Source organism: Vipera ursinii, assembly GCF_947247035.1.
Source record: "Vipera ursinii genome assembly, chromosome: 11".
Classification (NCBI taxonomy): Eukaryota; Metazoa; Chordata; class Lepidosauria; order Squamata; family Viperidae; genus Vipera; species Vipera ursinii.
Window position 1 is genome coordinate 9,341,118 of NC_139524.1, and position 27,592 is coordinate 9,368,709.

General features: G+C 45.4%; 2 protein-coding genes across 2 annotated transcripts in view; both read right to left on the bottom strand.

The window, feature by feature from the left end:
• Positions 1-9,960, bottom strand: part of CHSY1 (chondroitin sulfate synthase 1) — a gene marked incomplete at its 5' end in the record, with an annotated part of 87,587 nt that extends 77,627 nt beyond the window's left edge. Inside the window, 2 exons of the mRNA XM_083371337.1 lie at positions 412-907; positions 9,641-9,960. Of these exons, the coding sequence (XP_083227463.1) occupies positions 412-907; positions 9,641-9,960 (816 nt within the window). The remainder of the gene's footprint in view (positions 1-411; positions 908-9,640) is intronic.
• A 9,807-nt stretch (positions 9,961-19,767) lies between these two features.
• SELENOS (selenoprotein S) lies at positions 19,768-27,166 on the bottom strand. Its single transcript, XM_083371404.1, has 6 exons — positions 27,001-27,166; positions 24,289-24,414; positions 23,024-23,130; positions 21,315-21,404; positions 21,145-21,220; positions 19,768-20,334 (listed from the first exon to the last, which is right to left on the bottom strand). Exons 1-6 carry the CDS (start codon positions 27,074-27,076, stop codon positions 20,255-20,257), a joined length of 555 nt encoding a protein of 184 aa, XP_083227530.1. The 5' UTR covers positions 27,077-27,166; the 3' UTR covers positions 19,768-20,254.
• Between the last annotated feature and the right edge of the window lie 426 nt (positions 27,167-27,592).

Here is a 27,592-nt window from a genome sequence, read left to right on the forward strand (position 1 = left end):
CAAGAGGAGTCATTGGAAAACAGATTTTCCCCCTTACAGATCTCCCTCCATGCCTCATACATGATTGTATAATATGGATAATGTAAGATTTCCATTCATAAGTTATTCAGCTCCTGAAATGATCTAGCAACCAATTCAAAGTTTCCTTTGCTTCTTCACAAAAATATTGCATGCACGTGTGTGTGTGTGTGTGTCAGAGAGACAGAGAGAGAGAGAAAGAAGAAGACAAAGAAAGAGAGAGGAAGAAAGAGAGAGAGAGAGAGAGAGAGAGAGAGAGAGAGAGAAAGAGGATGACAAAGAAAGACAGAGGAAGAGAGACAGAGATAGATAGAAAGAGAGAGAGAGAGAGAGAGAGAGCTCTGGAGGACATTTTGGATGCTTAAATCCATCTCTGCCCCAACCCTGGCCTACCTCATAAGACCAGACACACTGCACTCCTGCAAATCTTCGTACGCATCTGCCAATCTCCACATCTTCATGGGTGGTATACATCTCTCGAAGGCATTCCCGAATGTGAGGGACCATTCTCCGAAGCACTTCTCGGCTCATGATTACTCCTGGACCCCCCATGCAGAAGTTCTCTCCAGGCTCCAGGGCCAGTTTCCCCATTTCTTCAGTCGTGCCTAGTCCCGTCTGCCCAAGGAAGAGGGGCTCGCTGCTATTCAAACTCCGCAGGAAGTTCTCCAGCTTGTCTCCTTTCACATAGACATCATCATCCGCTCGCATGAACCACTCATATTTGTCCAAATAGTGGTCATGCATGTACTTGAGCATCATGAACGATTTCTTCTGCGGTGGGTAAGAGTCATCTACACCAGGTAGTGACACGATGGGGATCGGAAGAGATGTATCCGAGCCCTCGCTGGAAAAAAACTCCACCTTCCCAGGGATTGTGCTGGACCACGTTCTAGAGAGGAAGAAACCAAAACCAAGTTAAAAAAAACACCAACCCATTATTTTATTTTTTACCTCCTTGTTCAGTCTAACAATTGCTTAAAAGATAGATAGATAGATAGATAGATAGATAGATAGATAGATAGATAGATAGATAGATGATAGATAGATAGATGATAGATAGATAGATAGATAGATAGATAGATAGATGATAGATAGATAGATAGATAGATAGATAGATAGATAGATAGATAGATAAAAATAGCACTTAGCAATAGCCCTTAGACTTATATACCACTTCACAGTGTTTTACAGCCCTTTCTAAGTGGTTTACAGAGTCCTCATTTAGATAGCTTCATTCAGTCATTCATTCCATTCATTCACAGACCGACAGACAGAAAAACAGATGATAGATAAAATACACGGAAGGGAGGGAGGGAGGAAGGGAGAGAGAGAGAGAACAGGCTTTGTCTGATTTTGCAAAACTGATGGATCTAGGCCATGGGTGTCCAACCTTTTGACTTGCCTGGGCCACACTGGGTGAAGAGGACTTGTCTCGGGCTGCATATAAACATATTTAATATACTTCATGCATATAAATATCAAACTTCCTTTATTTTATTATATCTTGTGAGGTCACATTACTAGCTGTCTAGGGCCTTATGTGGCCCATGGACTGTGAGTTGGACATGCCTGGTTGTGGAGGAGTTGCAAGAACATAGCCTCTATTCCAACCCAAATCAACCTGCTTAGTGCCTGAATGAGAAATCATGAAATCCCAGGGGTGTAGGCCAAGGCTGGGCAATCCAAGACCACAATGACAAAAAAAAAATCATTTCTTCATTTGTGCCAAGGAAACTACACAAATGTGGCTATGACAAAGTCAAGCTCATTTCAGAGGAGTTTCCATTACCCACCCCCCCATCCTCCCTGTGTACATTTCCATCTATAAAATGTGCATTTTTCAAAGGAAGAAGTGTGAAAAAGTGTTACTCAGCTCAGGAGCAATAAACTCACCAGCTTCCTGCTCATATTAGACAGTCTTGTTCCAAGCATAATCTGCGCCTTAATTCTGAGCGGAGAAAATGTTCTCAAAGTGTGAAAAGAAAATGCTCCTTAAAGAGCCTTGGTGGAGCAGTGGGCTAATGCCTCCTTAGGTAACACCAGCTGCCTGCAATTAGTGCAGGTTCGAGTCCCACCAGGCTCAAGGTTGACTCAGCCTTCCATCCTTCCCAGGTAGGTAAAATGAGGACCCAGATTGTTGGGGGCAATAAGCTGACTTTGTAATAATGCCGCTTGGGGTGTGTGTGTGAAAGCCCTAATAAGCAGGCATATACATAGAATGAAGGCTACTGCTAAGTTTGTAAAGCCGCCCTGAGTCTTCGGAGAAGGGCGGGATATAAATGGAATTTTTTTAAAAAAAGATGTATCTGCTATTTTATATCAGCAATTCACAGGTAATTTTATATGAAAAAAATGGCTTTGTTCATGCATTAAAAAGTAACAGGGGAGAAAAAGACTGGATAAATTCAGTGAAGCTGCAGCTTACAATGTTGACAGATGCGTAAACAATTTACACATTATAAACTAATATATTTTAAAGGTGTGTGTGTGTGTGTGTTACATTGTAAAGTAAGAAAAAGCTGAAGCCACTGCTCCTTTACCTCCTAAGCTTAGTTCGAGAAAACCGTCTGCTGGACTTCTTTCGATATTAAGTCGATTAATATTCAATAGGAAATATTTAGAGAAATCAGGACTAAGACGACGATTTGTCATTTCAATCTGAAACATGCTTTCGGCACCCACACATACAAATGATCCAGGCAGAGATGATCCTGTCCTACAATTAGTTCTTTATTAAATGTTTATTAGTTATCCTGTCCAAAAGACCATCAAAGAGACTCACAAGATCAAAATGCAAATAATAAATAAAATAAAATAAAATAAAACAAAACAAAACAAAACAAAATAAAATAATAAAATAAAATAAAATAAAATAAAATAAAAAATAAAATAATAAAATAAAATAAATAAAATAAAATAAAATAAAATAATAAAATAAAAATAATAAAATGCCTCCCCCCAAAAAAGGCACAAAAATTCAGGGGTTTGCTGCTACTTTCTAAGTTTCTGTTTGGGGTAGATTTACTTGTAATCCTAGGCCACATTCACAGAATGATGAAGAAGATGACAACACAGGAGCAACATGGCTACCAAGTGACGGTATTTTAGTGAGCTTTTAATCCTCGGCGTTTCTTTTATTTAATGCTAAAATAGCTCACCCAGCCATTTTATTGAAGATCAATTAGTCACTTTAGTTTCCTGAATTAGGTTCTAGCAATTTTAGAACTTTAGGAGTAAGGTGGGCTAGTATTCTATCTAGAGGCTGGAACTTAACAGCGCCAAACAGCTGCCGATAATAAGAGGCAGCATCCATGTCTACAAGTTAGGGACCAAAGGGAACGATCGAAGGGAAGAACAAGCCTTAGGTGCCCCCAAGACAAAATTCCAAGCATTCTGAAGCAAGATGACAACACTGAACTGAACTGAATGCTTTATTTGGCCAAGTGTGATTAAATACACATGGAATTTGCTTCAGGTATAGAAGCAGTGTGTGTACTAAAAGCAACAGAATAATAATGCCAATAAAAATAATGCCAATAAAACAGGGACTAAAGAAGGTAATTAGGATAAATATTAATAATACTACAACCACACTAGATGGGTAAGTACACATAGACCTTAGACCAGGGGTCCCCAACCCCTGGTCCATGGACCGGTACCGGGCCACGGCATGCCACCAACCGGGCCGCACAAACAAGCAAAGCCCCATCCGTGGGATGCAGGCAAGCACACAAAACCACGCACCCTCCGGTACATGGAAAAACCTCTCTCCATGTAACCAGTCCCTGGTGCCCAAAAAGTTGGGGACCTCTGCCTTAGACAGCACTGTGAGAACTAGAGTGATGGCACGAAGGAAGAAACTGTCCCTGTGTCTAGTTGTGGCATCCCAAGGGGAGGAATTGAAACATTTTATGTCCAGGATGTGAGGGCTCTGTAGACAGCTTCTCAGCCCTCCTTCTGTCCCGTGCAATGTGCAGGTTTTCTATTGAAAGCAGGCTGGTTGCAATTGTTCTTTCTGCAGCCTTAACTATCCATTGGAGTCTGTACTTGTCCCGTTGGGTTGCCGTACAAACCAGTTACAGAAGGATAAGTAACAGACTCAATCATTTCTCTGAAAAGATGGAGAATATTTCTCAGGCACTGGTGCAGGAAGAGCGTTTTCCATTCACCCAAGCATAAGGCTAGTTTGGCAATCAAAGGGCAGGTTTAAAACCTACATCAGTTGCTTGAAGCATCTGCCTAACGGTAGAGCCGGCTGTGTAAAACCATAATATTCATCGTCTAATCCTTTAGCTCCTGATTTTTCTCCTTTTTTTTTTAAGAACACCCAGGTGGGATGTTCTCTTGAAAGCAGAAGCAAGCAACTCTCGCTAAAATCCACTCTGGGGAAGAAGTGAAAGGCTATTTTTCTATTGCTCTTCTGTTTCGTTTTGTTTTGTTTAAAGTCTTGCAAGAGGGTAGCACAAAGTAGGAGGGGAAAACAACCAAGACTGCTTCTGTGGTCACTGAAACTTGCATTTCCCCTCTCTCCTAATTAAAGAGAAACTTCCTATTAAGAGACATTAACCAGATCAAATTCATCAAAGGGTATCATAATAAGCTTTCAAACTGAAACTCAAGGCAGAAGCTGAACAAAACTGCAAGCCCTGGGTATAGAACTACAGTCAACATCCGGTGTTACGTTTGCCTCTGTGGTGTGTGTGGTTTTTTTTTTTAAAAAATCAGCTGTTCTTTAAACCTGGGTTCCCTGTAAATAATGCAGCTGCAGTGCTACTTTACAAGAGTGATCTGCCACTTTCCCCTCCACAGAGGGATCCATCTGATAAAGTGGCAAGATTAGGTTCTCCTGGCTACTCCCATTTAATCACTTCAATTCATGAGAAGCAGTTAATTGCTCTTCTTCGCACCATGAATGATTAACTGCAAAATGACAAATGGTAAGAAATCTGGCCGACTGGCTGGTTTCAACAAAAGCAGCCAGTTTGAGTTTCAAAGTTTCTGTCTCTTAAAGAATTTGGCCCTGTCAAAGGAAAAGCACTTCCCCTCACATTAGCTGGAGTTGCAAAGAGGTGGAATAACCGTAGCAAGTCTTGGAAAACCACAAGTTCCTCATTCTTACTGGAAGACATACCTATGCCATAACATTATGGTGTGTCTGTTTTCGGTCCGAGGAACCCAGCAATTAAAGCACAAGGTTTAGGAGAAGAGCAGACAGAGCTAGAGGCTGGAGTTAAGAAAGTCATCAGTCTAGACTCATTACGTTCCCACAAACGGTCTAAGACTCTAAGTCAGGGGTCTTCAAACTTGGATCTTTTATGACTTGTGGACTTCAATTCCCAGAACTTCTCAGCCAGGCACGTTCAGGCAGGAAACCCTACACCATTTCAAACAAATGGCTATCCAGTCTCTTCTTAAAAACTTCCAGTGTTGGAGCATTCACCGCTTCTGGAAGCAAGTTGTTCCACTGATTAATTGTTCTAACTGTCAGGAAGTTTCCCCTTAGTTCCAGGTTGCTTCTCTCTTTGGTTAGTTTCCATTCGTTGCTTCTTGTCCTGCCTTCAGGTGCTTTGGAGAATAGCTTGACTCCCTCGTCTTTGGGGCAGCCCCTGAGATACTGGAAGGCTGCTATCATGTCCCCCCTCGTCCTTCTCTTCATTAAACTAGACATTCCCAATTCAAACAATCGTTCCTTATATGTTTTAGCCTCCAGTGCCCTGATCATCTTTGTTGTTCTTCTCTGCACACTTTCTAGAGTCTCAACATCTTTTTTACATTGTGGCTTTTTGCCTTAGTCTATGTAAATCCCAATTAGTTAAGGCCATATTTGTAAGTTCTTATAATTATTCTTTTATTTTCTCTTTGCCCTTACTGAATCTTCAGCAACAGTTTATCTCTCCATCTGGTTTTCTTTGTATTTTATTGAACAAAAGCAGAATCATATTGTACAGAGTTCTGATTACATAAACAAGCTAGGAGGAAAGTACTAAAGTGATACACAATTGCCTCTAGGACACAAAGTCTTGGGTGGCCCAGCTCTTGGGAGAGGTGATATTTCTACTATCCATAGAGTCTCATTGAGAGGCAAAACGGCTTTAAATTAAGAAAGATTTAGCTTGAACAACAGATGCTGCAGCATTTGGTGAACCATACCTGTTGCAGAAGCTATCATGTTATGGTCGACTCGTAATAATGGTCCTTTCAAAAGCATGACAGTAATTAGAGTATTTGTCACTGGATTTCTTAATTCCAGCATCCAAAAGGGGCACCAACGCAGATTAGGTCTCATAGGATGGGCCACCATGTTCTGCCTTGAACAATTCTATGCTTGAAAGTCACAAGAGAGCAGAAACAGTCAAGAGGTTCGTTGTAAGGCCTTGCACACTTTTTCTTCAAGTAGCCTTGATGGTGCTATTGAATCACAATATCAGTGATTTTTGAAATGAGGCAACGAGGACATGACATTTGTGTGTGTTTCTGTGCATGCATACAAATATGCATAGATAGATAGATGATAGATAGATAGATAGATAGATAGATAGATAGATAGATAGATAGACAGACAGGATGGGTAGACAAGACAGACAGACAGACAGATAGAAGACAGATATAGATAGATAGATAGATAAATAAGATAGATAGAAGACAGACAGATAGATAGACAGACAGATGGACAGACAAAGACAGGATGGATAGATGAGACAGACAGACAGAGATGGAAAGAGAGAGAGATGGATGGACAGACAGACAGACAGACAGACATGCAGGGCAGAGCATTCTGCAGACAGGGTGAAAAACAAAGAAATTTTTAGTTATCAGCCAGATGGCAAAAGGCTTCCTGATTAGCCATAAATTAGTGGTATGAGTTACACATTACTCCAGGATCAGATTCATCATTGTTCACTAGCTAAAATACAACCGCTTCAGTTTACCCAACCTGCTGGTCTCAAATCAGGTTTTAAAAGCCATCGCAATGGGTTTTGTGCAACCCACCAAGCCACTAAACAAACCATGGTTATGTTTTGATCCTAGCATACATTTGCTCTGTACGCAGACCCACCACGGATTCAAATCTCTGGTTTTGCCAGCGGAGGGAAAACTGAAACAGCTGAAATGAAAAAGAGATCCTACAACCTCCAAGAACTGTTATTTGTTACAGCAGACCAGAGACGGGGTCCTGGTTTGCTGCCAAACGCCAATTTCCAACAATCCCAAGAGAGCGCTCGATAGATAGGCTGACATTAAACAAGGTCCCCTTGTCTCTCTGCATATATGTCGTCAATGCTCTGGTTATGCATTTGCTTAGGGAGCATTTAAAGTCCCTGATCTAAATGCAAAGGAAGTCCCCATCAATTCCCCCTTTTATTTTTCATGGTGGGCGGGTGGGGTGGGCAGGGGTTGAGGTGGAGAGAAAGAGAGCAGTGATTTCCCAACTTCAGTTAAAAGCTTCCACTCTGTTAAAAAGGCGGGTGGGGGGGGGGGGAATAGGCTGGTTTCAATTACAGATTCTCACCATAAATCACAACTCAGTACATGAACATTAATTGCTCAGAGCTTTGCAGGGAGCAAGGAGACTACAGTGATGCCACCAAAGTGATTTGGAGAAACGACACAAGGTACAAACAAGGCATCTTAAACTGTGGTCCTCAAGTAGCTCAAGATCACTTTTCCATAATGACGATTTAGCTGATTAAGTCAACAAGAATAATAAAGAGACAACTGTTTGGTTGTTCTGGAGAAAACTAAGCAATTAAGATCAGTTCCATGATCCCCAAACTCATGTTCTTGTCCAAAACCTTGTTTTTCCACCATAAGCAACAGCTAATTCTCCAGCTTTGGTTCAACCAAGAAAAAAAAATCTAAGACAAACTTCAGGTTGGAAAAATTATGACTTGCCAAGGCTCCTACCCACAGAATTCCTGTGTGACCCCTGCTTTGTCTCCACGAAATGAAAAATCACCATTCCTCTTACTAGTATGGGGATTAGAGGCATCCTTGGACCAAAGGACACATCTGCCCATCATCACTAAACCCAGGCAACATCCGGTTATGGGACCCCTTTAAGGTAGTCTTCTCCAGCCTGAAATTCTCCATCCATGCTGACAATACCTTTCAAATTCAGGGAGATGGAATAGATCTGATGAACACGGAGTCTTCCCCTTTGGAACTGTTTTCACTATAAAGGCAGATGACTTTTTTTAAAAAAATAAAAAATAAAATAAATCAATCAAGTTTATAGAACAACGCTGCAGGATTGCCTTCCATATCTTGATCTGCATAGGATTACTCCCAGAATCTTCATCAAGAGTCACTCCAGCTGCAGAATCTGGGATTTGAAAGCTACACATCTGGAGAACATCCAAACAGAGAGAGGGGGGGGGCTGTCGTAGGTACTTCTGTCTTCTGCAGCTTTGGGTTGGGAAATGGACTGGAACTCTCCAGCTTCTCCCAATCCAATCATATGTACATCTCTAGAGCGCAACAAGCAGCCAAAAGTTGATATATAATATGCTCAGGAAACAGAACTCTCTTTCCCAGCAAAATGAAACGAACTATTTCTTTTCCCTTAAGAGAAAGAGAACGCGCAACTTAAAACAAGAATTGCACGGCCCTGAACTAATTACTAACCCTGGTTTTGGCCAGAAGAACCATTAAGCAGAATGATTTTTTTCCCCTGCCCCTCTCCCTTTCTCCTCCCAGGTTATATTGTGTGTCTAGCCAATTTCATCATTTCCCACATAAAACTCTTCAGTTAATTCTCTTGGGGCATGCCTTAAACGCAGACGATCTCCAGTTTGCTGGGGCTGGCAGAGGGAAGAAGGGATCCAGTCAAACAAGAGCCAAAGGGTGTGTTCATCAGGCCACACAAAACTTCACACTTCAGGGGTCTGAAATCACCGTTGATTATCCGCATAGCCAGACACATGCACATGTATTTTATTTAAATCTCTTGGTTTTCCAAGTTTGGATCACAAAGGATTTTTATTCTTAGTGTTTCACTTAATGTAGTCCGGGAAGTATAGTGTTTCCTCTCCTGTTAAAGGATCAACTACTGACTAAAAAAAAAAAGAATATATATAAAGGAAGTTTATCCCTTTTATTTTGGGGCCATTAAAAAACTATACAGCAAGGATGAGCGTAAAACACAGATGTAAGGACAGACTAGATCGGATTATCGCATCCCTGCTTAATGAAATAGGTTTGCAGAAAAAGCAGGCAGGGGCACAGCCACCTTGAAACCTGCAAGGAGGTGTGATAGGCTTGAGGGAGCTTCAAAATCCCCCTTAATGCAAGCCCATGTTTTCTTAACACACACACACACACACACAGCACCACTGAAGGAGACCCTTTGTGCACTATAAAGTCCCACCAAAGGATGCGCCTGAAGCCAGGAGGAAAGGAGAACAGTGCCTTACATGGGACATATGATTCTTTTGGGGACCCCCCCCCCCTCCAAAGATGGCTTGCAAATGTGGAGAGAAGAATCCATCCCTCCTTGGCACTCAGTTCAGAAGGGTGAAAAGTGGGCATCACGGGACCCCCAAACCTTACCCCCACACACACACACACCACCCCGCATTTCCAGGGTCGGGGCCCGATGGGGCGGCGCGGGGGAGGGTCTCACCTGTAGGCTGCCACGGCTCGGGTCTCCAGGTACTTCTGGGCCGTCATGACCCCGACGAAGAGGAAGTTGGTAGCCGGCGAGCTCTGGCTTCGAGGCTGGGCAGGGTCCGAGGGCCAAAGCAGGGCCCCTCGGGAGTCGCGGTTGGGCAGCAGCCCCCCGCCGCCCCCTCGCCTTTTGCAGCCTTCCAGGCTGGCGCGGCGCCGGGGTCCCACGTTCTTCAGCTCCGAGGCGCGGGGCAGGACGAGGCGGGAAGCCAGGGTGAAGCCCAGCACCAGACCGAGCAGGACGCTGAGCCAGGAGCGGCGGCTTCGGCCAGCCATTCCCCACCGCCTCGCTCCGCGCGCCCGGGGGCTCCGCAAAGACAAGGCGCGCGGGCTCCAAGACCCCCACCCCCTACTCTCCGCCCGGGAAGCCCGGCCCGGCTAGCTCGCTCGCTCGTTCCCCGGCCGACCACTCCCACCCGCCCACCCACCCACCCCCTCCGGCCGCAGCTCAAGCCGCTTCTTTGCTCTCCGCCGCCCGTTCCCTCCGCCAGGTCCTGCCGGCCGAGGGCGAGACCTAGGCCCGCGTTCCGACCGCCACTCCTCCGCCGTCCCCCGCCCCTGCCCGCTCTTTTGTGCCTCGGGCGACCCCCGGCAATGGCTTCCTGGCCGCCTCCCGCCTTGCAGTGCCCCCAACTCAGCCGGGACGGGTAGGGCTGGTCTTGCTGCCGCTGCTGCTTTTTGCTTGCCGTCCCGGGCCTGCGCCCCGGCCCGAGAGCGCCCCGCGCCCCGGGGACAGGCTGGTTCCCCGGGCTGTGGCGCGCGGGCTTTCCCTAGCCGGCCCAGCTGAGCTTCTCCGGCGGGGAAGGAGGGCAAGGCAGCCTGGCGGGCGAGAGCGCCGCGGCCATGGGGGCGCTGCTGCTGCTGCTGCTGCTCCGCCTCCTCCTCCGCCTCCTGCCGCCGCCGCCGCCGAGCCGGGGAAGCGGGCTTTGTTCGGACGCCTCCGCCTCCGCTCCGCCTCCTTGCGCGGCCGCTAGTGCCGCCGTGGCTCGGCTGGCTGAAGCCCCCCGCCGCCGCCCGCTCGCTCCGCCCGGCCTGGCCGCTGCGGCTCCCGAGGCTGGACTCGCCGCTGCTGCCGCCGCCGCCGCCGCCGGGGCCCGGGCCGAAGACTCTGGCCGCGCATCTCTTCGCGGCTTAGTTCAGCGCGGCGGGGCGGGGGCGGGAGGGGAGGGGCGGGGCGGAGGGAAGGAAGGAGGACCCGGGGGCCCGCCCGCCCTCCCCTCGGGCTTCGGTTCTCGGCTTCCCGGGAGGAGCCGAAGCAGAAGAGCCGCCGGGGCTGGCCTGGAGAGAAGGAAGGGCTCCGCGGACGCAGATGGGGCTCGGAGGGCAGGGGGGAGGGCGGGGAGGAGCGGGGATCGACTTGGACCGAGGGGATCCCCCCCCGGGGCAGGAGGAAAGGATCGGGAGGAAAGCGGACGGAGATGGGGCTCGGAGGGGGGGTGGGGAGGAGCGGGGATCGACTTGGACCGAGGGGATCCCCCCGGGGCAGGAGGAAAGGATCGGGAGGAAAGCGGACGGAGATGGGGCTCGGAGGGGGGGGGGAGGAGCGGGGATCGACTTGGACCGAGGGGATCCCCCCGGGGCAGGAGGAAAGGATCGGGAGGAAAGCGGACGGAGATGGGGCTCGGAGGGGGGGTGGGGAGGAGCGGGGATCGACTTGGACCGAGGGGATCCCCCCGGGGCAGGAGGAAAGGATCGGGAGGAAAGCGGACGGAGATGGGGCTCGGAGGGGGGGGGGAGGAGCGGGGATCGACTTGGACCGAGGGGATCCCCCCGGGGCAGGAGGAAAGGATCGGGAGGAAAGCGGACGGAGATGGGGCTCGGAGGGGGGGTGGGGAGGAGCGGGGATCGACTTGGACCGAGGGGATCCCCCCGGGGCAGGAGGAAAGGATCGGGAGGAAAGCGGACGGAGATGGGGCTCGGAGGGGGGGTGGGGAGGAGCTGGGATCGACTTGGACCGAGGGGATCACCCCGGGGCAGGAGGAAAGGATCGGGAGGAAAGCGGACGGAGATGGGGCTCGGAGGGGGGGGGTGGGGAGGAGCGGGGATCGACTTGGACCGAGGGGATCCCCCCGGGGCAGGAGGAAAGGATCGGGAGGAAAGCGGACGGAGATGGGGCTCGGAGGGGGGGCGGGGAGGAGCGGGGATCGACTTGGACCGACGGGATCCCCCCCCCGGGTAGGAGGAAAGGGGGGAGCCGAGGGGAGCGGGGATCGACTTGGACCGAGGGGATCCCCCCCGGGGTAGGAGGAAAGGATCGGGAGGAAAGCGGACGGAGATGGGGCTCGGAGGGGGGAGGCGGGCAGGAGCGGGGATCGACTTGGACCGAGGGGATCCGCCACCGGGGTAGGAGGAAAGGATCGGGAGGAAAGCTCCGCCGGGCAAAGGGCGGCCGCCGCTTCCCAACCCCGACTCGGGCAGGGCAAAGGTGGCGTCGGGTTCTCTCCGGAGCATCTCATCTCCCCGCGCTCCTCGGAGGGCAGCTGGCTTCGGCCCGGGCTCGATCGGCAATCTGCCAACTCAAGGCACGAGCCCGGCGGTGGCAGGGCCAGGTAGGGGCTTTGCCAACGTCCTGGCCCGCCGCTCCGCGTGGCTCTTCCTCTCCTTTGGGCCAACCGCAATCTTCCTGCTCTTGCCATTTATTTATTTATTTATTTTTTTATTAACTTTTTAAAATCCCGTTCAAATGCCAGCCATTAAATGAACTGTGGCAAGTCGAGGTATTATTCTATGATACGCCCTGGTTTTTTCCTAAGTCTTCAAACTTGGCCCTTTGATGCAGTGCTTTTTTTGTAAAAGAAAAAGGTGCCAGGAACTCACGCATGTCATACAACCCGCCTTGCCTACCCTACAAGGTTCCATCCAAAAAAGGTGCCGGAACTCCGTTCTGAGCGTTCTATGACCAAAAAAAAAGCCCTGCTTTTATGACTTAAGACGCTATTGTGTCTAAGGGCACAAAAGCCCTCCTGTGTTTCCCACCCCCTCTGAAAAGAAGGGCTAAAGTTCCATGCAGGACAATAGAAGCAAAGAAGAGGTTCCCCCCACCACCCCCTTGGTTAATCGATAAAGCTAGATGAGATCCTGCGGAGGGCGGGGAAAGATTGTGTGGGGTTTGTATTCAGATTTTATCCTTCTGGTTTTGCTGACTTCGGATGCATCATTGGGTCAAGCGTAGCGTTCTGGACAAAACGAGGCGAAGGGAATTTAGCCGCCGTGTTCAAATCAAACAAACATCCCGAGCGTACGACCACAAGCGAGTCCAAAATTATGTTGCTAAGTGAGACATTTGCGAAGTGAGTTTTGCCCCATTTTGCCACCTTTCTTGCCACAGTTGTTAAGTGAATCATTGCGGTTGTTAAGTAACACGGTTGTTAAGTGAAGCTGGCTTCCCCCATTGACTTTGCTTGTCAGAAGGTGGCAAAAGGGGATCACATGATCCCAGGACACTGCCCTCATAAATATGAGTCAGTTGCCAAAACATCTCCATTTTGATCACTTGACCATGGGATGCTGCAGCGGTCATTAAGTGTGAAAAAACATAAGTCATAAGTCACTTTTTTCAGTGCTGTTGTAACTCTGAACAGTCATCAAATAAACTATGGAAACTCGAGGTATTATTCTATAATACGCCCTGGTTTTCATAATGGGTTAAAGTCCACAAGTCATAAAAGGGCCAAGTTTGAAGACCCCTGTGCTAAGGCAATGATTAGGTTTCCACTGGAGGCTACCATGTAAGTTAAACTATGTTCTCACGTCAGCCCAGCCTAATAGGTTTTGCAAATGAGGCCCTGCTTTAACAAGACAACATACAGTTTGCATATGACATTTCAACATTCAGCAGATGGGTGCCTCTCATGTGCATTGTACATCACTCTGCAATACTCAACAATTGAACGTGTGCATTATAAATAGCTTTTAATCTGCTACAGACATACCAGATAGGTATTGGATCTGACCATCTCTCGGAGAAGAAACCCCCCCCCCCAAAAAAAAGAGAGAGAAAAAAAAAATCCCTCAAAAGCAGCTAGAAAGATGCTCTCAGAATTCCCAGCCAGTTTGGCTGAAAATCCAATCCATTTGGAAAGCACACGTTGGGGAAAACTGGTTTAATTTTATTATTATTAGTCATCCTAACCGATGATGAAGTGCTTTCTTTTTTTCAATCAAAATTGGTTCATTCAAGTTTTTTTAATGCCCTAAAAAGAGGTCACTTTCTTTCATTACCAACCCAGAATGACATCCTCCCCACTCCCCACTTTCTTAAGGTCCCTGTTGAGCAAAAACGAAGCCATTGGCTCAACGTGGCAGCCTGTCCTTCAATCACCTCTCAAACTCTGCACATTGTCAGCCTTGGCTTCCCCTTTCCAATGGCCGTGGTGGGATTCGAAGCACATAAATGCAAACTTCACTGGAAGCCTGCTTTCATAGAACGTGACTTAAACTTTCCTTTCCTGTTACCGTTTGTGTCTGTTTCTTTCCTTTCCTTTCCTCTTTTCTCTTTTTCTCTCTTCTTTTCCTTTCCTTTCCCATTCCCACCCAGTCATAACCTAAGCATTATTAGAGGAAGATCTGCAGCAACAGAGAACATTCCTTTTAAGGGGTTGACTAGATGACCATATCCTCTTCCTGGATGCTCCATTACATTCTCTAGTTTCACACAGGGGGGAAACCCGATGAATTCAAGAATCTGCAATCCAAACATTTTTTTTATATTGATCCTCCAAATAGGATTTACAGGTAGGGCGGTGAATAAATAGAACATAAGATCTAACTTCCTTATCTAGTAATGCTATCTCCTTCTGGCAAAGGGATGCAGAGAGGTATTTATTTAAACAAAACATAAAACTGCCTGTCTTACGGTGATGATTTGGGGCAGCCTACAAAGATTTTAAACTAAGATTTCCTAATAGTTCATGTTCAAGATGCCACGATTAAAACATAAGCCCCCAGGTCTTTACAGACTTATGAAAGGCTAACAAGGTTGAGGCCATCCAGAATGCTGTTCTATATCAGCCCATAGAAGAGTTTGGTTAACAAAAGAGAACTTGTACTCTTTAGTATTTATTCAAAGATCAGTTGCACAATCAACTCACAAAGTCACTTTTCTCCCTCCACATTACCAGATCTGCCACATAAGCATAAGCATACCATTGTGCAGTACAAATGACTAAGCTTTCACAACACATTAAGCTTAAACCAAGGAAACTACATTTCAGATTTGTGCAATATTTGAGCCACCTGTTTTCCCCAACTGCTGTCCGTCCTGTGTGTGTTGACCTGCTGGCTAAGAATTGTGATTATAAGGGGACCTTTTCAGGACCAAACTGGATTTTCCATGTAGACAAGGAAGACAACATGCCCAGCCTTTTAACTTCTTATAAATGTATGTGGGAGATTAGTTTTTATATATATATATATATTCATTAGCTAGAGCACGGGTGTCAAACTCACCGCATCACATGACATGTCGCGACGTATCACGACTTTTTTTGGCATTGCCGGAGCTGGGGTGTGCGTGGCCTCCGCATAACGCAACCGGCCCGCAGGCCGGCAGTTTGACACCCCTGAGCTAAAGTAAGGTAAAGGTAAAGGTTCCCCCGCACATGCGTGCTAGTCATTTCCGACTCTAGTCATTTCCGTTTCAAAGCCGAAGAGCCAGCGCTTGTCCAAGGACGTCTCTGTGGTCATGTGGCCGGCACGACTAGACGCCAAAGGCGCACGGACCGCTGTTACCTTTCCACCGGAGTGGTCCCTTTTTTTCTACTTGCATTTTTACATGCATTTTTACATGCATTTTTACATGCTTTCGAACTGCTAGGTTGGCAGAAGCTGGGACGCGTAACAGGCGCTCACTCTACTACGCGGCACTCAGGAATCGACCCACCAAACTGCCGACCTTCTGATCAACAAGCTCAGCGTCCTAACCCACTGAGCCACCGCGTCCCTTTTGAGCTAAAGTAAAGCCTCTTCCAACTCCAGGTCCAGGTGCAGGTCAAATCCTGATGACAACTTGGACATGACTCTGTAATTTTCTTGGCAGTGACTTTTCCCAAGATCTTTCTTTGACTTTCTCGTCTACATGACATGGTTGGGCAGGGGTTGCTACTTGTTGAAACAAAGGAGTAGAAAAGGTTGAGAAAAGGATTTCAGAACCCGAAGCTTCAGAATGTTTGTTCCTGCCCTACCTGACATTTGAATCAAACTGTCTTAATCATAGAATCACAGAGCTGGAAGGGACTTTAGAGGTCTTCTAGTCCAACCCTCTGCTCAAAAACAGGAGCTTTAGACTATTCCCAGTTAAAAGGGTTGTCCGGTCTATTTTGGAAAAGCGCCAGGGATGGAGTACCCACAATCCCAGGAAGCAAGGTATTCCGTCAGTGAATTGCTCTGTCAGATAGGATTTCTGAGATTGCCAGACGAGAGAAGACTGGAGGAGAGAGTGAAAATGCCTAGGCGGCAGATTAAAAAAAAGTATGTAGATTTTGATGTGTTGCCATAAAAACACGGTGATCGGAAGACCCTTCCAAGCTGTTCCAATTTCTCTCCCGCCTCCAATGTTTTATTTCAAACACAGTTCTGAAAACCGGATCTCAGTTCCTTCCTCTGGAAACTGGTGTTTCAAGCACGCGTTTCAAATCCGGTAGAGACTGGAGGGGGAAAAAAATGCAGGATTTTGATACAGTCGAATAATGAAATCACGGTAGAGAAGTTGCGCCAGGCAAAAAGGCATGTAGTCCTTATCACAATTCCTTCCAGTCCCTGTCAACGTTTTTCTTGGGAGAAAGCAGACGACCTGCAAGTCCATTCAAATTACCAGCACCCAAATTTTCTCAGATTGGGCTCTTTCAGGCCAGATGTTGAAAGGAATCTCCACTTTCAATCTCCCTGGAAACGTGTCCTTTGGCAAGAATTAATCGGCTTCCTGCACACTCCAATTTGCCATGGGAGCGGCGCTGAGGAGCTTTATCGAAATTCAGCCCAATGCTGCCCTCCTGAGGCTTCCAACAACCCTTTGCGCCGAGGACAGATTGCAATTTTGAAGACGGAAAGATTTTAGCTATCGCAAAAAAGTCCCAAATCCGTTATTTAAACCAACTAAGGGTTTGTTTTTTTTAAAGAAGTGGCAAGCCTTGGAATTTCCAAGAACTCTACAGCAAGGGAAAAAGATTTAGAACTCTTAACGAGAATTATCAGTGAGGGTGGTGAAAAAGAAAAACATGGCTCATGTTTCATTTATGTGAAAGAAATGCTTACTATCCTTTTGTGAAATATGAAAAAAATTTGAGAAGAGGAAAAGAGAGATCCAGAAGACCATCTAGGATTGGAAATCTCTCAAGGTCCAGATTTCCCCCAAACAGCATTTTATTTACTTATGACCACAACTGAGCACAAAAGTTCTGTTGTTAAGAGAGACATTTGTTAAATGAGCTTTGCTCTGTTTTACGACCTTTCTTGCCACAGTTATGAAGTGAATCACGGCAGGCGTTAAGTTAGTTAAAATGGTTAAGTGAATCTGGCTAGCGGTGGCAGCCCCGTTTGTACATGCACAGGGGTGCTAGCGCTGCCGGGGCGCGAGCAGCCTGTTTGCGCACGTGTGTGTGGGTGCACAACGCATAAATTTTTCTGCTCCTCGCTTTCTCTCTGGACCACCAAACAGGAAAGGTTGCGGACCTCTGATCTACAGGATAACTTGAGGTTTTCCATTTCAATTTCAAACAGAGGAATAATTTGTCTTCTCAGCATCTAAAAGGAAAAATGCCTCTAGCTACTTGTACCTTGGCACATATTTAGCACCTTGAAGGATTGAAAACTTCAGTTAACTAGAGTTTTCACAAACCCCAGACCTGAAATGTGTCCAGCTCTCCTATGTTGTTCACCTGTCAATCACATAATAATTCCATCAGAGCACCGAGCCGACTCTTGCATTTTTGTGCACATTACAAGCAGCACAGCAGGGACTAAAGCCCTATGGATGAAGCTCAGATGAAATTTAAAGGTGATTTTTTTTCCCCACCAGATGCCTCCAAGATGGCTTCTTTGTCAACCAATAGTGAACTAGACAATTTTTGCCATCTTTCATTCTTAGCTACCAACAACAGGAAGCAATTCGCAACTTGCTATTTTTCAGAATAGCTTCCTGAAAGGTTGAATCACTTCAACTCATTCCAAATTTTAATTCTTCAGTATTTAAATTTCATCCGAATATGCCCAGATGAGACCGAAAGCTTTTATGAACATTAAGTAGCTTTAAATTCCTCAGAGATAAGTTCATATCTTATTCCAAAGTATAAATCACCGTTGTTTTCTTTTGACTTACATGAACCCAGTCATTGTAACTTATTCTGTCATCCATTGTTTAGCAGAATCTTCTCCAATCCAGCATCTTAAGATACTCTTGTTACTCATCCTGGAAAGAACTCTTGGGCCAAAGGGTGATTTAGGGTAATGTGTAAGCCTGGGATATAAATAAAACTGATTGCTACAACGGGCAAACACGCAGATCAAATGCATGAAAAACAACCTTGGAAAGGAGTGGCAACCATCAATAACTTTAGGTTTTTTTGTGGCACAGGAACACACCCTTCCTGACCTAACTTGGATAAGACTATCAGCATCCAAAATCCTCCAAAGAAAAAGGACCTGGTCCCATAAACAAATGAAACGTACAAAACGTTCTTGTGAAGAAACGGAGCAATTAATCAGGCCAACAGACCTTTGCCTGGTGTTTCGTGATACCGACAGAATCAGGACCACAAAATATAGGGTGTCAAAGTCAAGAAACCCTTGAACATTTGTTAAGATAAACAAGCTTCTGTAAAATGGCCATTTCTTTTACACTAACGGTTTGGTTTGGTTCGGTTTGAACAAACGTTGCATGGACAGTCCACACACCGGAAGACTTTTCTACATGCGTCTGTCAAATTGAGGAATGTTATCTTGATAAACGTATTTACAATTTTGGAAAGAAAATAAGTGTTATCTCAGATTATCTAACCACAAATATCTAGCTAGACATTTAGTCAAGATTTGTACAATAACTAAACATGAACTGTATAAACAATTAAAGAAATAAAGTATAAAAGGCATATTGAAATCAGCTTTTTAATATAAGAACAGTTTCCCTCTTAAAATGTGTTTAAACTTTCCTTTAGTGAATGACTCACGACTGAATCGGAAAGCAGTTACTTGACAAACCCACAGGATGTAAAAATGTTACTAGTGTTTTGCTAGGATGACCTTACTTTACAATCTTATTTTATTTTAGTCTGGTCCAACCTGCAATAGGTTCACGCTTAGCAAAAAAAAAATATGCCCCTTTTCACATGATTGAAATGATGCAGTCGTGGTCAAAGCCAGGTCACAAGGGTGAGGATGGATCAAAAGTCACTTTTTTCCAGTGTTGCAACTTTGAACAGTCATTAAACGAATGGCTGTAAATTGAGGACTTCCTATATACATCATCTAATGTTGCTGTGTTGATTCAGATTGTTTATAAATTGATTAGATAAATACATTTAACATTTAAGAGCCATGGTAGTGCAGTGGTTAGAATGCAGCCGTGCAGGCTACTTCTGTGGACTGCCGGCTGTTGGCAGTTCGGTCCTGACCAGCTCAAGGTTGACTCAGCCTTCCATCCTTCCAAGGTCAGTAAAATGAGGACCCAGATTGTTGGGGGCAATAGGCTGGCTCTGCTTAGAGAGGGCTGTAAAACACTGTAAAGCGGTATATAAGTCTATGCGCTATTGCTATTGCTTTGCTTTTGCTTTGCCATTCCATTGTCATGATGATACAGTGATTAGAATGCAGTATTGCAGGCTAACTCTGCCCATTGCCAGGAGTTCGATCCTGACCAGTTCAAGGTTGACTCAGCCTTCCGTCCTTCCGCGGTCAGTAAAACGAGGACCCAGATTGTCGGGGCCAATAGGTTGACTCTGTAAACCGCTTAGAGAGGGCTGTCAAGCAGTGTGAAGCGGTATACAAGTCTAAGTGCTATTGTTATTGGCTTAGAGAAGAATCCAACGCACCCTCAATCCGTCTCCCATCCACATTTCAGCAGGGTTTGCCTCCATTTAGACGCATACAGGATTGCAGCCTTAAAACACGTTTATTAAACTAGAGCGCCTAAGTTTTCTCTGTAGAAAAAAAAGCTAAAGAAACAGATCTCTTGCAAAGGCTCTGTACAGTACCTTTGTTATACAAAGCGGAAATGATAAAAAAAAAAGAAAAGAGTATGGCGAGAACTGCCCCGCTCAGTGGTTGTTAATCTCAGTTGCCCTCGGTGGTGTGCTCACCATTTAGAAGGGCCACGTCATCCAAAGTGGGTTGCTACAGGGAACCAGCAGTGAACTTCGTTTGCATGGGTTTCCGTGACTTGGTGGGAACTGAAACTCTACAGACAAACTTACTCACAGATGGGCATGGCAGATTAAAAATAATAATAATAATCACCAATCTTCTTTCTTGCCCTTTCTCCCCAAAAAATCCCCACAGTAAGCAACCCACAGACAGCCACTGGTTGCAAGGCAGAGTTACTGCCCTCCGGCGCCAAAGGAAGACACCGGGAGAATTAACCTCATCCACCCGAGGACGGGCCTCGGCGTCCTGGTCTCCACGAACACGTCCCGCCACCTTCTCCAGACAAGGGGTTATAACCTGGGAGAAGAAAGAGGAATTCCGTCACACGATTTTCCACGGGGGACAAGGAAGGGAAGGACATACGTTAAAAAGCCAAGTCAAAGCAAATCTGGATTTGTCCCAAGCCAGTTATCACAGCAACCAGGCGAAACAAAACAAAACTTCATATAGAAATAAGCCTGTGTGTGTGTAAGGAAAGTGACATCTGTACACTCAGAAACCTTACACGGATCAAAAGAATACGGACTGCATGCACACGCGCATTTATGACAAGGGCCTGCAAACGTTTGCAAGAAACGAGGCTGCCTAGCACTTAAAATTAAATCGGTGCTTTCTCCTTTAATTCCTGCTAGAACTGAATGTCCGTAGGTCTAACGTGATTGATCTGGGCTTTTTTTGTCCTCTTTTGGCAAGTAAATTCTTTGGCTGATCGATTTTAATGGCAACTGGAAATCCCACCTCAGATAGGAATAGTGCTATTTAGGAAGATGCACACCAGCTAATTCTATTATAACACGATGCAATGGGGAAAAAATGTTTAGTTTACTAATGAATTCTTAGGAAAGAAAGGAGAAAGAAAGTAGAGAAGAGGGAAGAGAGAGAAGGAGGGTGGATACAGTGAAAGGGGAAATGGACGAGCAGCACCCAAACTTACGTGTATGTATTTATGTATGGCGATATATAATACCTACAGCATGACTGATATAACAAATGTTAAATACTTGAAAAAATGTTTATATTTCATTGGTTAGTTCGTGGTATATTAAAGGAACTGTGGAAAAAAAAGACACACACACACACACACACACTTCTTAGTTTAGAACTTACCATCACTTCGTAAGGGCTTTTTGTTGGGTTTTGGCTTTACAACGGTTGTTGATGTGGAGGCGCCAGGCTTGGGTTCCTGAAATTGTATGAAAAACTCATCATTCAGAGACTGGATTCCAGCTCATCTTTTCAAAGCTGAAGAGTTCCCTCACTCAGCCGAAAGGACCCACCTGGTTGTGTTGGAGAGTCGCCTTGTAGCTTTTTCCTTCCTGCATGTTTTCCCACATGGCTATCTTTTGCTTCCTCTTCTCCTCTTCAAGCTGAAGAGCAAAATGTGCAGGAAGAAGATGAGAAGGGGATTATCTTTCGACAGAACTGCAGAATCTGGGCATCCCCTCCAGGCTGAACAGGGGCTTCCCAAAGCAAAATAGAAAGACTGACAGAACGGAGTGACTGGTCCAGTGGCGTAGCGTGGGGGGTGCAGGGGGGGCCGGCCGCACCGGGCGCAACATCTGGGGGGGCGCGCTCGCACTCGCAGCTCTCTGCCCCTGCCTGGCTCACTCACTCTCTCTCACTGCAGTGCTGGCTGTGCGAATCCGATCCGAGCCGCCGGGTCGCCACCCACTGTGGAGGGGGGGGTGCCAGGCGTGCGGTTAGGGGGCGCAAATTACTTGCCTTGCCCCGGGTGCTGACAACCCATGCTACGCCACTGGACTGGTCTTCTCAAATATGGTAGACTTCAACTCTGACAATGACAGCCGGCATAACTAAAGGAATTACTAGAGATGAAGTCCAACCTTATCTAGAAAACATGAAATTACGGCAACCAGTGAACAGGCTTGATGTAGGCCGATAGGAAAGAACTAGCATCAGGAGAGAAGATTTAAATGTTGTTAAATACAACAACAGCCTCTGTGCAAAAGGACATACAGCACATCCCCTTTTTATGCCTAAGAAATGCTTTTCTAGGAAAAAGCTTCCAGCGAGGCAATCAGAGTAGCTGGAAAGGTCATTAAAATGTTATGCCAAATTAGCCTTTTGCAGATATAGAAAGAATTCTCCCAGTGGTTAATCCTAGAGAAATTATTGAAGCAGAATAGAACGTAGTGCACCTTTTCCCTTCAACACGAGGAGAAAGGAAAAAGTAAACCAGTTTACACTCATGTCACAGGAAGAGTTATTTTCATGGCCAGATACCTAAAGAAATTATTTGGAATGGAAGATAAGGATGATTTCAGCGGTTGCTGAGATAATCTGATGAAATCAACAGAGAGAGAACAGTTTACTTTTTTTTTTCATCTCCTGGCAGGTTTAGATTTATTGCTGGCTAATTTTCCCCCAGGTTTGCAAACTTCAGCTATTCCAGCTCTGTAGAAGGGAAAGGATGTACATTGTGCTATGTCCCAGGCCTCCAATGTTTTCTGAATACTTCAAGCCATTAGGCTACAACCAAGCAAGCCAAACAGACCAGGTTCACATATTACGTTAAGTTATGGTTTGCACATCTGTTGGACAAACCAGAGTAACCTGGTTCACGCACCACCCTAAGCCACTATGCCTGTTTTACATTCCACCATCACATACTGCATGTAACCATCAAGCAAATAAGCCATTGTATGGTTTAGTGCAGTGTGTGGATCCAATTCATCGCAACGTGAGCAAACCCGTACGCAAACACAACAGAATGGAAACTCCGGCGCCAAATTCTAAATTATCTTTTTAGAGCCAATACCCCAAATTGTATCTTTAGATTCTATTTATGGTACTGATTTTTTTTTGCTTTTTTTCAGATGCAGGTTCCCAATCTATCATCTGTATGTTTTCCTCATGCTTTTGAATAAAAAGCGCCCTCGAAGCTGCCAGTCGTATAATTTTGCAGGAGGCAGTAGTTCTATGAACAGCTGCTTTAGCATCTGGAACCCATCCAGTTGGGACATACCATCTTCTGCTTTTCCTTGAACTTCTCCGCTTGGACGTTCAGTTGCTCCTGCATTTTCATTCGGGCAGCTAGAAGGGCTTCTTGTTGCTTAACCACATCGTCTGGTTCTGAACCAATCACAAGAGAGAGTCATCAAAAGCTTAAACTCTGCTAGAAATCATACATCTGCCCCAGCCTTGCGCTTTTCATCTCTTCCGACACTGAAACGTGCCTTAATTTAATTTGCCACTGGTTGCTTAGGTTTCAGAGTTAATGTCTTCTAACCTTGTGAACTCTAAAGCTTCCTCCTTCCATTATGTATTCAAGATGGACAGTGAATAATATTTATATGTTACTAATATGTAAGGGTGTAGGTCTATACATATGTTGTATATAGTATGTTTTAAATGTGTTATGCGTACACTCGGAGAGGAAGCAACTAAATTTCATTTTTAACGTGTGCCTTTGTGCCCACAGGAAAAAAATGACAATAAAGGTTATCTATCTATCTATCTATCTATCTATCTATCTATCTATCTATCTATCTATCTTAATATTTCAGCAGAATAATTCAACCCAAAAGTTGTTAACCATCTCCATTATTCTTAGCCTCAAGACAAAAATGCTAAACCAAAACAGGAAAAACTGAACAAAGCTAAGCTTCTGGAATAATAATAAAAAAGATTAATCTGAAAGTCTCTCTTATCAAAATGGAAGGGATAAGCAGCACTGGCTGACCCAGAAGATTTTAAGTTTACTTCTACCCATAGACGACTCTGGAACCACTTTCCTGAGGCAATCCCAGCAGACACATATTCCACAAACCTAAAAATGAGGTGCATTCCTTCTTCCAGCCGTAAGATAAAGATATTTCAAGAACCAGGGATTCTTGAATTATATTTTATTTCTCACAAGTCACAGAAGGATGGATACCTCATCCTTATTTCTGTGAAGGCGACGATCACATTATCTATTAGCAACAGTTGCAGATGACAGCACAATACTAACAAGCAATTGCTGCAATTTTGTGGCAGGCAGCTTTACAGAATAAATTAAGTAAAATGGAGATTCTTGCTCCAAGGAGATTCTACACGGAAAGATGTACGGGAGGAGTTTACATCATCTTCCCAGTTTTCATAGGCTTACCTACTCTGTTCAAGAAGAGAAATTCATCTTCATGCTAATCATTACATTTTTTAAGCAGTAGTAATAATGTATCCTGCGCTGGTGCATAAAGATCTAAAGTTGTGCACATATAGCCAGTCAAGAGCACTATTCACACATACCTATAGTTGTGGGCACGCTGGATTGTTTAGCGCCTTGAAGATTTTTTGAGAGTTTTTGTACGAGTAGATAAACAACAATAAGACTGAAAAAGATGTACCAGCCGTAGTCTGAGAACAGTGAATTTACTGGAAGAGAAATCAAGGCAAGAATTTAATTTGGGTAGAGAACAAGGAACAGTTTGGGATTTAGTCTGCCGCAATGGCAGTGAAATAAATACAGCTGTGTTAAGCTAGCAAAGGACCAATTAAAAATACAATCTACGGTGTTAGATATCTAGTAATTTATCATGTACAGCCAGTTGCTCCCATTGCTAGTAGAACACATCAAACTTCTGCTCACACTTTGCAAGAGTAGCTGACTTTCAGTTCAAGAAATACCTCTTTTTTGTATTTACAAAGAACAATTTATTTGCATGTTGTATCACTTTGTAAATGAAACTATGAAACTGTGGTGTCATAGAATACCATTGATACAATGGTAACTATTACTGTAACCATTTCTTTTCCACTTTTCAAAAAAATATTTTCCTCAAACAGCAAAACATATTTGCAACAAGAAAACTAAGAACAGAAACAATTAAAAATGAGACATCCAAATGAAACATAAGTAGCAAAAACCCCAAGAGTCATTTTTTAAACAAAAATATATATAATGTAATTCCCAATATTTCAATCCAGATATGCTTCTAGTCCAGGGGTAGGCAACCTTGGCTCTTTGATGACTCGTGGACTTCAACTCCCAGAATTCCTGAGCCAGCCTGGCTCAGCTTGGAAACCTCTCCCTTTTCCCTCAGCATGTCTGGCTCAGGAATTCCGGGAGTTGAAGTCCACCAGTTATAAAAGAGCCAAGGTTGCCTACCCCTGTTCTAGTTCTTCAAAATCTCCAGTGATGGGAGCACCCACAACTTCTGGAGGCGAGCTGTTCCACTGATTAATTGATCCCACTGATAGGAAATTTATCCTTAGTTCTAGGTTTGATCTGTCTTTAACAGCTTCCCACCCGTTACTTCTTGTCCTGCCCTCAGGTGCTCTGGAGAATAGGTTGACCTCCTCTTGTCTGTGAGAGCCCCACCACCACCACCACCTCCAAGTACTGGAAGACCGCTATCGTATCATCTCTTCATTAGACTAGACATACCTAGTTCCCTCAATCGTTCATCATATGGTTTACGCAAAAACCCCTTATCATCTTAAAAGAGGCCTGTGTAAAATATGCACTGTGGTAACCACAAACAAGAGGGACGCGGTGGCTCAGTGGGTTAGGACGCTGAGCTTGTCGATCAGAAGGTCGGCAGTTTGGCGGCTCGAATCCCGAGTGCCGCGTAACAGAGTGAGCGCCTGTTACTCGTCCCAGCTTCTGCCAACCTAGCAGTTTGAAAGCACGTAAAAATGCAAGTAGAAAAATAGGGACCACTCCGGTGGGAAGGTAGCAGCGTTCCGTGCACCTTTGGCGTCTAGTCATGCCGGCCACATGACCACGGAGACGTCCTCGGACAAGCGCTGGCTCTTCGGCTTTGAAACGGAGATGAGCACCGGCCCCTAGAGTCGGAAACGACTAGCACACATGTGCGGGGGAACCTTTACCTTTTCCTTAACCACAAACAATTGGGGCTTTCTCCTCAATTCTAGGATGAATCTCCCTTTGATAATCTTCCATCTGTCAGTTCTTTTCCTGCCCTCAGGTACTTTGGAGAAAAGGTTGAGCCCCACCCCCTCTTCTCTGTGACAGCCCCTTAAGTATTGAAAGACAGTTAACAGGCCCCCGACATCCTTCTCTTCCATAGCTAGACATACCTTGTTCCCTCAGTTGTTCATTATTTCACTCTTTAGACCTCTTATCATTTGTTGTTTTTCTCTGCCATTTCAAGGCTCCTCCCTTGAGACGAGCATCGCGGCAATATTAATCCCCAAGTGTGACGCCCTGGTTGAGAAGTGGAAGGAATCCACCTTTTCAGAGTGGATCCCGCTCAGTAGTTGGAAGGAGCCTTCCAGTCTCCTCCCAACTATGATGCACGTGGGGTATGTGCATAATTTATTTATTTTTGTCATGCTTATACAATATATATTGAATATATACCCTTTGAGAAGCTGTGTGCAACAAAAATCTCATTTTAATGTATGTCGATTTGTACACATTTAAAGTGACCATAAAGTTATTATTCTACTCTTATTCTATTCTAAATTCTTTTTTATTTTCTATTCTATATTTTCTAATTTCTATTCTAAATTCTATTCTAAATTCTTTTCTATAGGCTATTCTATTCTATTCTATTTCCTATTGCTGATTCTATTCTATTCTACGATGCACTTATATGACAAACTCGACTCGTTATTACCACACTTCATCTATGCAAGCAATACAGCCCTCCTCCGCTTGATCACCATTGCACGCATTATGACGTCAGCTTCCAAAAACTCGAAGCCCACGCACCTGAGGATGATGGGAACTGCAGTCCCAATTCCTCTGGAGAGGAAGGCTGGCAGAGACTGGATTCATCATCTTTGCAAAACGTGTTACAAGCGCAACAACACAGCCAGCAATCTCTCTCTCTCTCTGTTTATTATGCCCACCTAATCCCTAGAGACGGTACACTGCCCTTGAATATGGAGGCTCTATTTTAAAGTCCTAGATTCGGAACTCCTCCCACGGAAGCTTCCCCCCCACCCAGCGCCTCCCTTGCTTCGAGAGGACCCGGACGCCTTCGCTCTCACCTGCTTGGAGGAGGAACTGGACGCCTTCCTGTCCCTCGGGGGGCCCCTGGGGACCCGGGGCCACATTACCCGCCATCCCGCCAGAAACCGGACCTTCTCAAGCCACACATCCGGGTTCCTGGCTCCTCTGACGGCTAGCCAATGACAACGCCGCACTTCAGGATTCCGTCCCTCCCCCCAATGAGGGCGTCGATAAGATTGAGCCAATCCGGAGGCGGAAGAGGAGAAGGCGGGACAAAGTCTCAACCAATCAGAAGAAAGGGGAAAGGGCCAGATTAAGATGACTAGGCTGAACGGGGAAAGGCCGGCTTCTCAAAGGGGCGGGGCTACCTTGGAGGCGGGGCCAAGGCAGGAACCTTGACTTTTGCTTGTAACTTATCAACGAGGTGGAGGGAGGGGAAGTTTACGTCCGCTTTGCAAAAGGTGTAAACAGGCCGAGAGGCGTTTTGGGCAGGCAATGCAGTGAGCCGGGCGTATAAAATGCAACTCCACGTGTGCACATCGCCATGCATTTTGTGTTTTGTTTTCTTTTATACACACATCTGGGTGCACATACTTCTAGGCATTAGACATTTAATAGAAATAGCAACAT

Coding starts and splice junctions, on each gene's coding strand:
- SELENOS (XM_083371404.1), bottom strand. CDS start 27,076: ATGGCGGGTAATGTGGCCCCGGGTCCCCAGGGGCCCCCCGAGGGACAG. Junction 24,415..27,000: donor CCAGTTCCTCCTCCAAGCAG/GTGAGAGCGAAG, acceptor TTTCTCTTCCAG/TAAATTCACTGTTCTCAGAC. Junction 21,221..21,314: donor CGACTCTCCAACACAACCAG/GTGGGTCCTTTC, acceptor ATACAATTTCAG/GAACCCAAGCCTGGCGCCTC.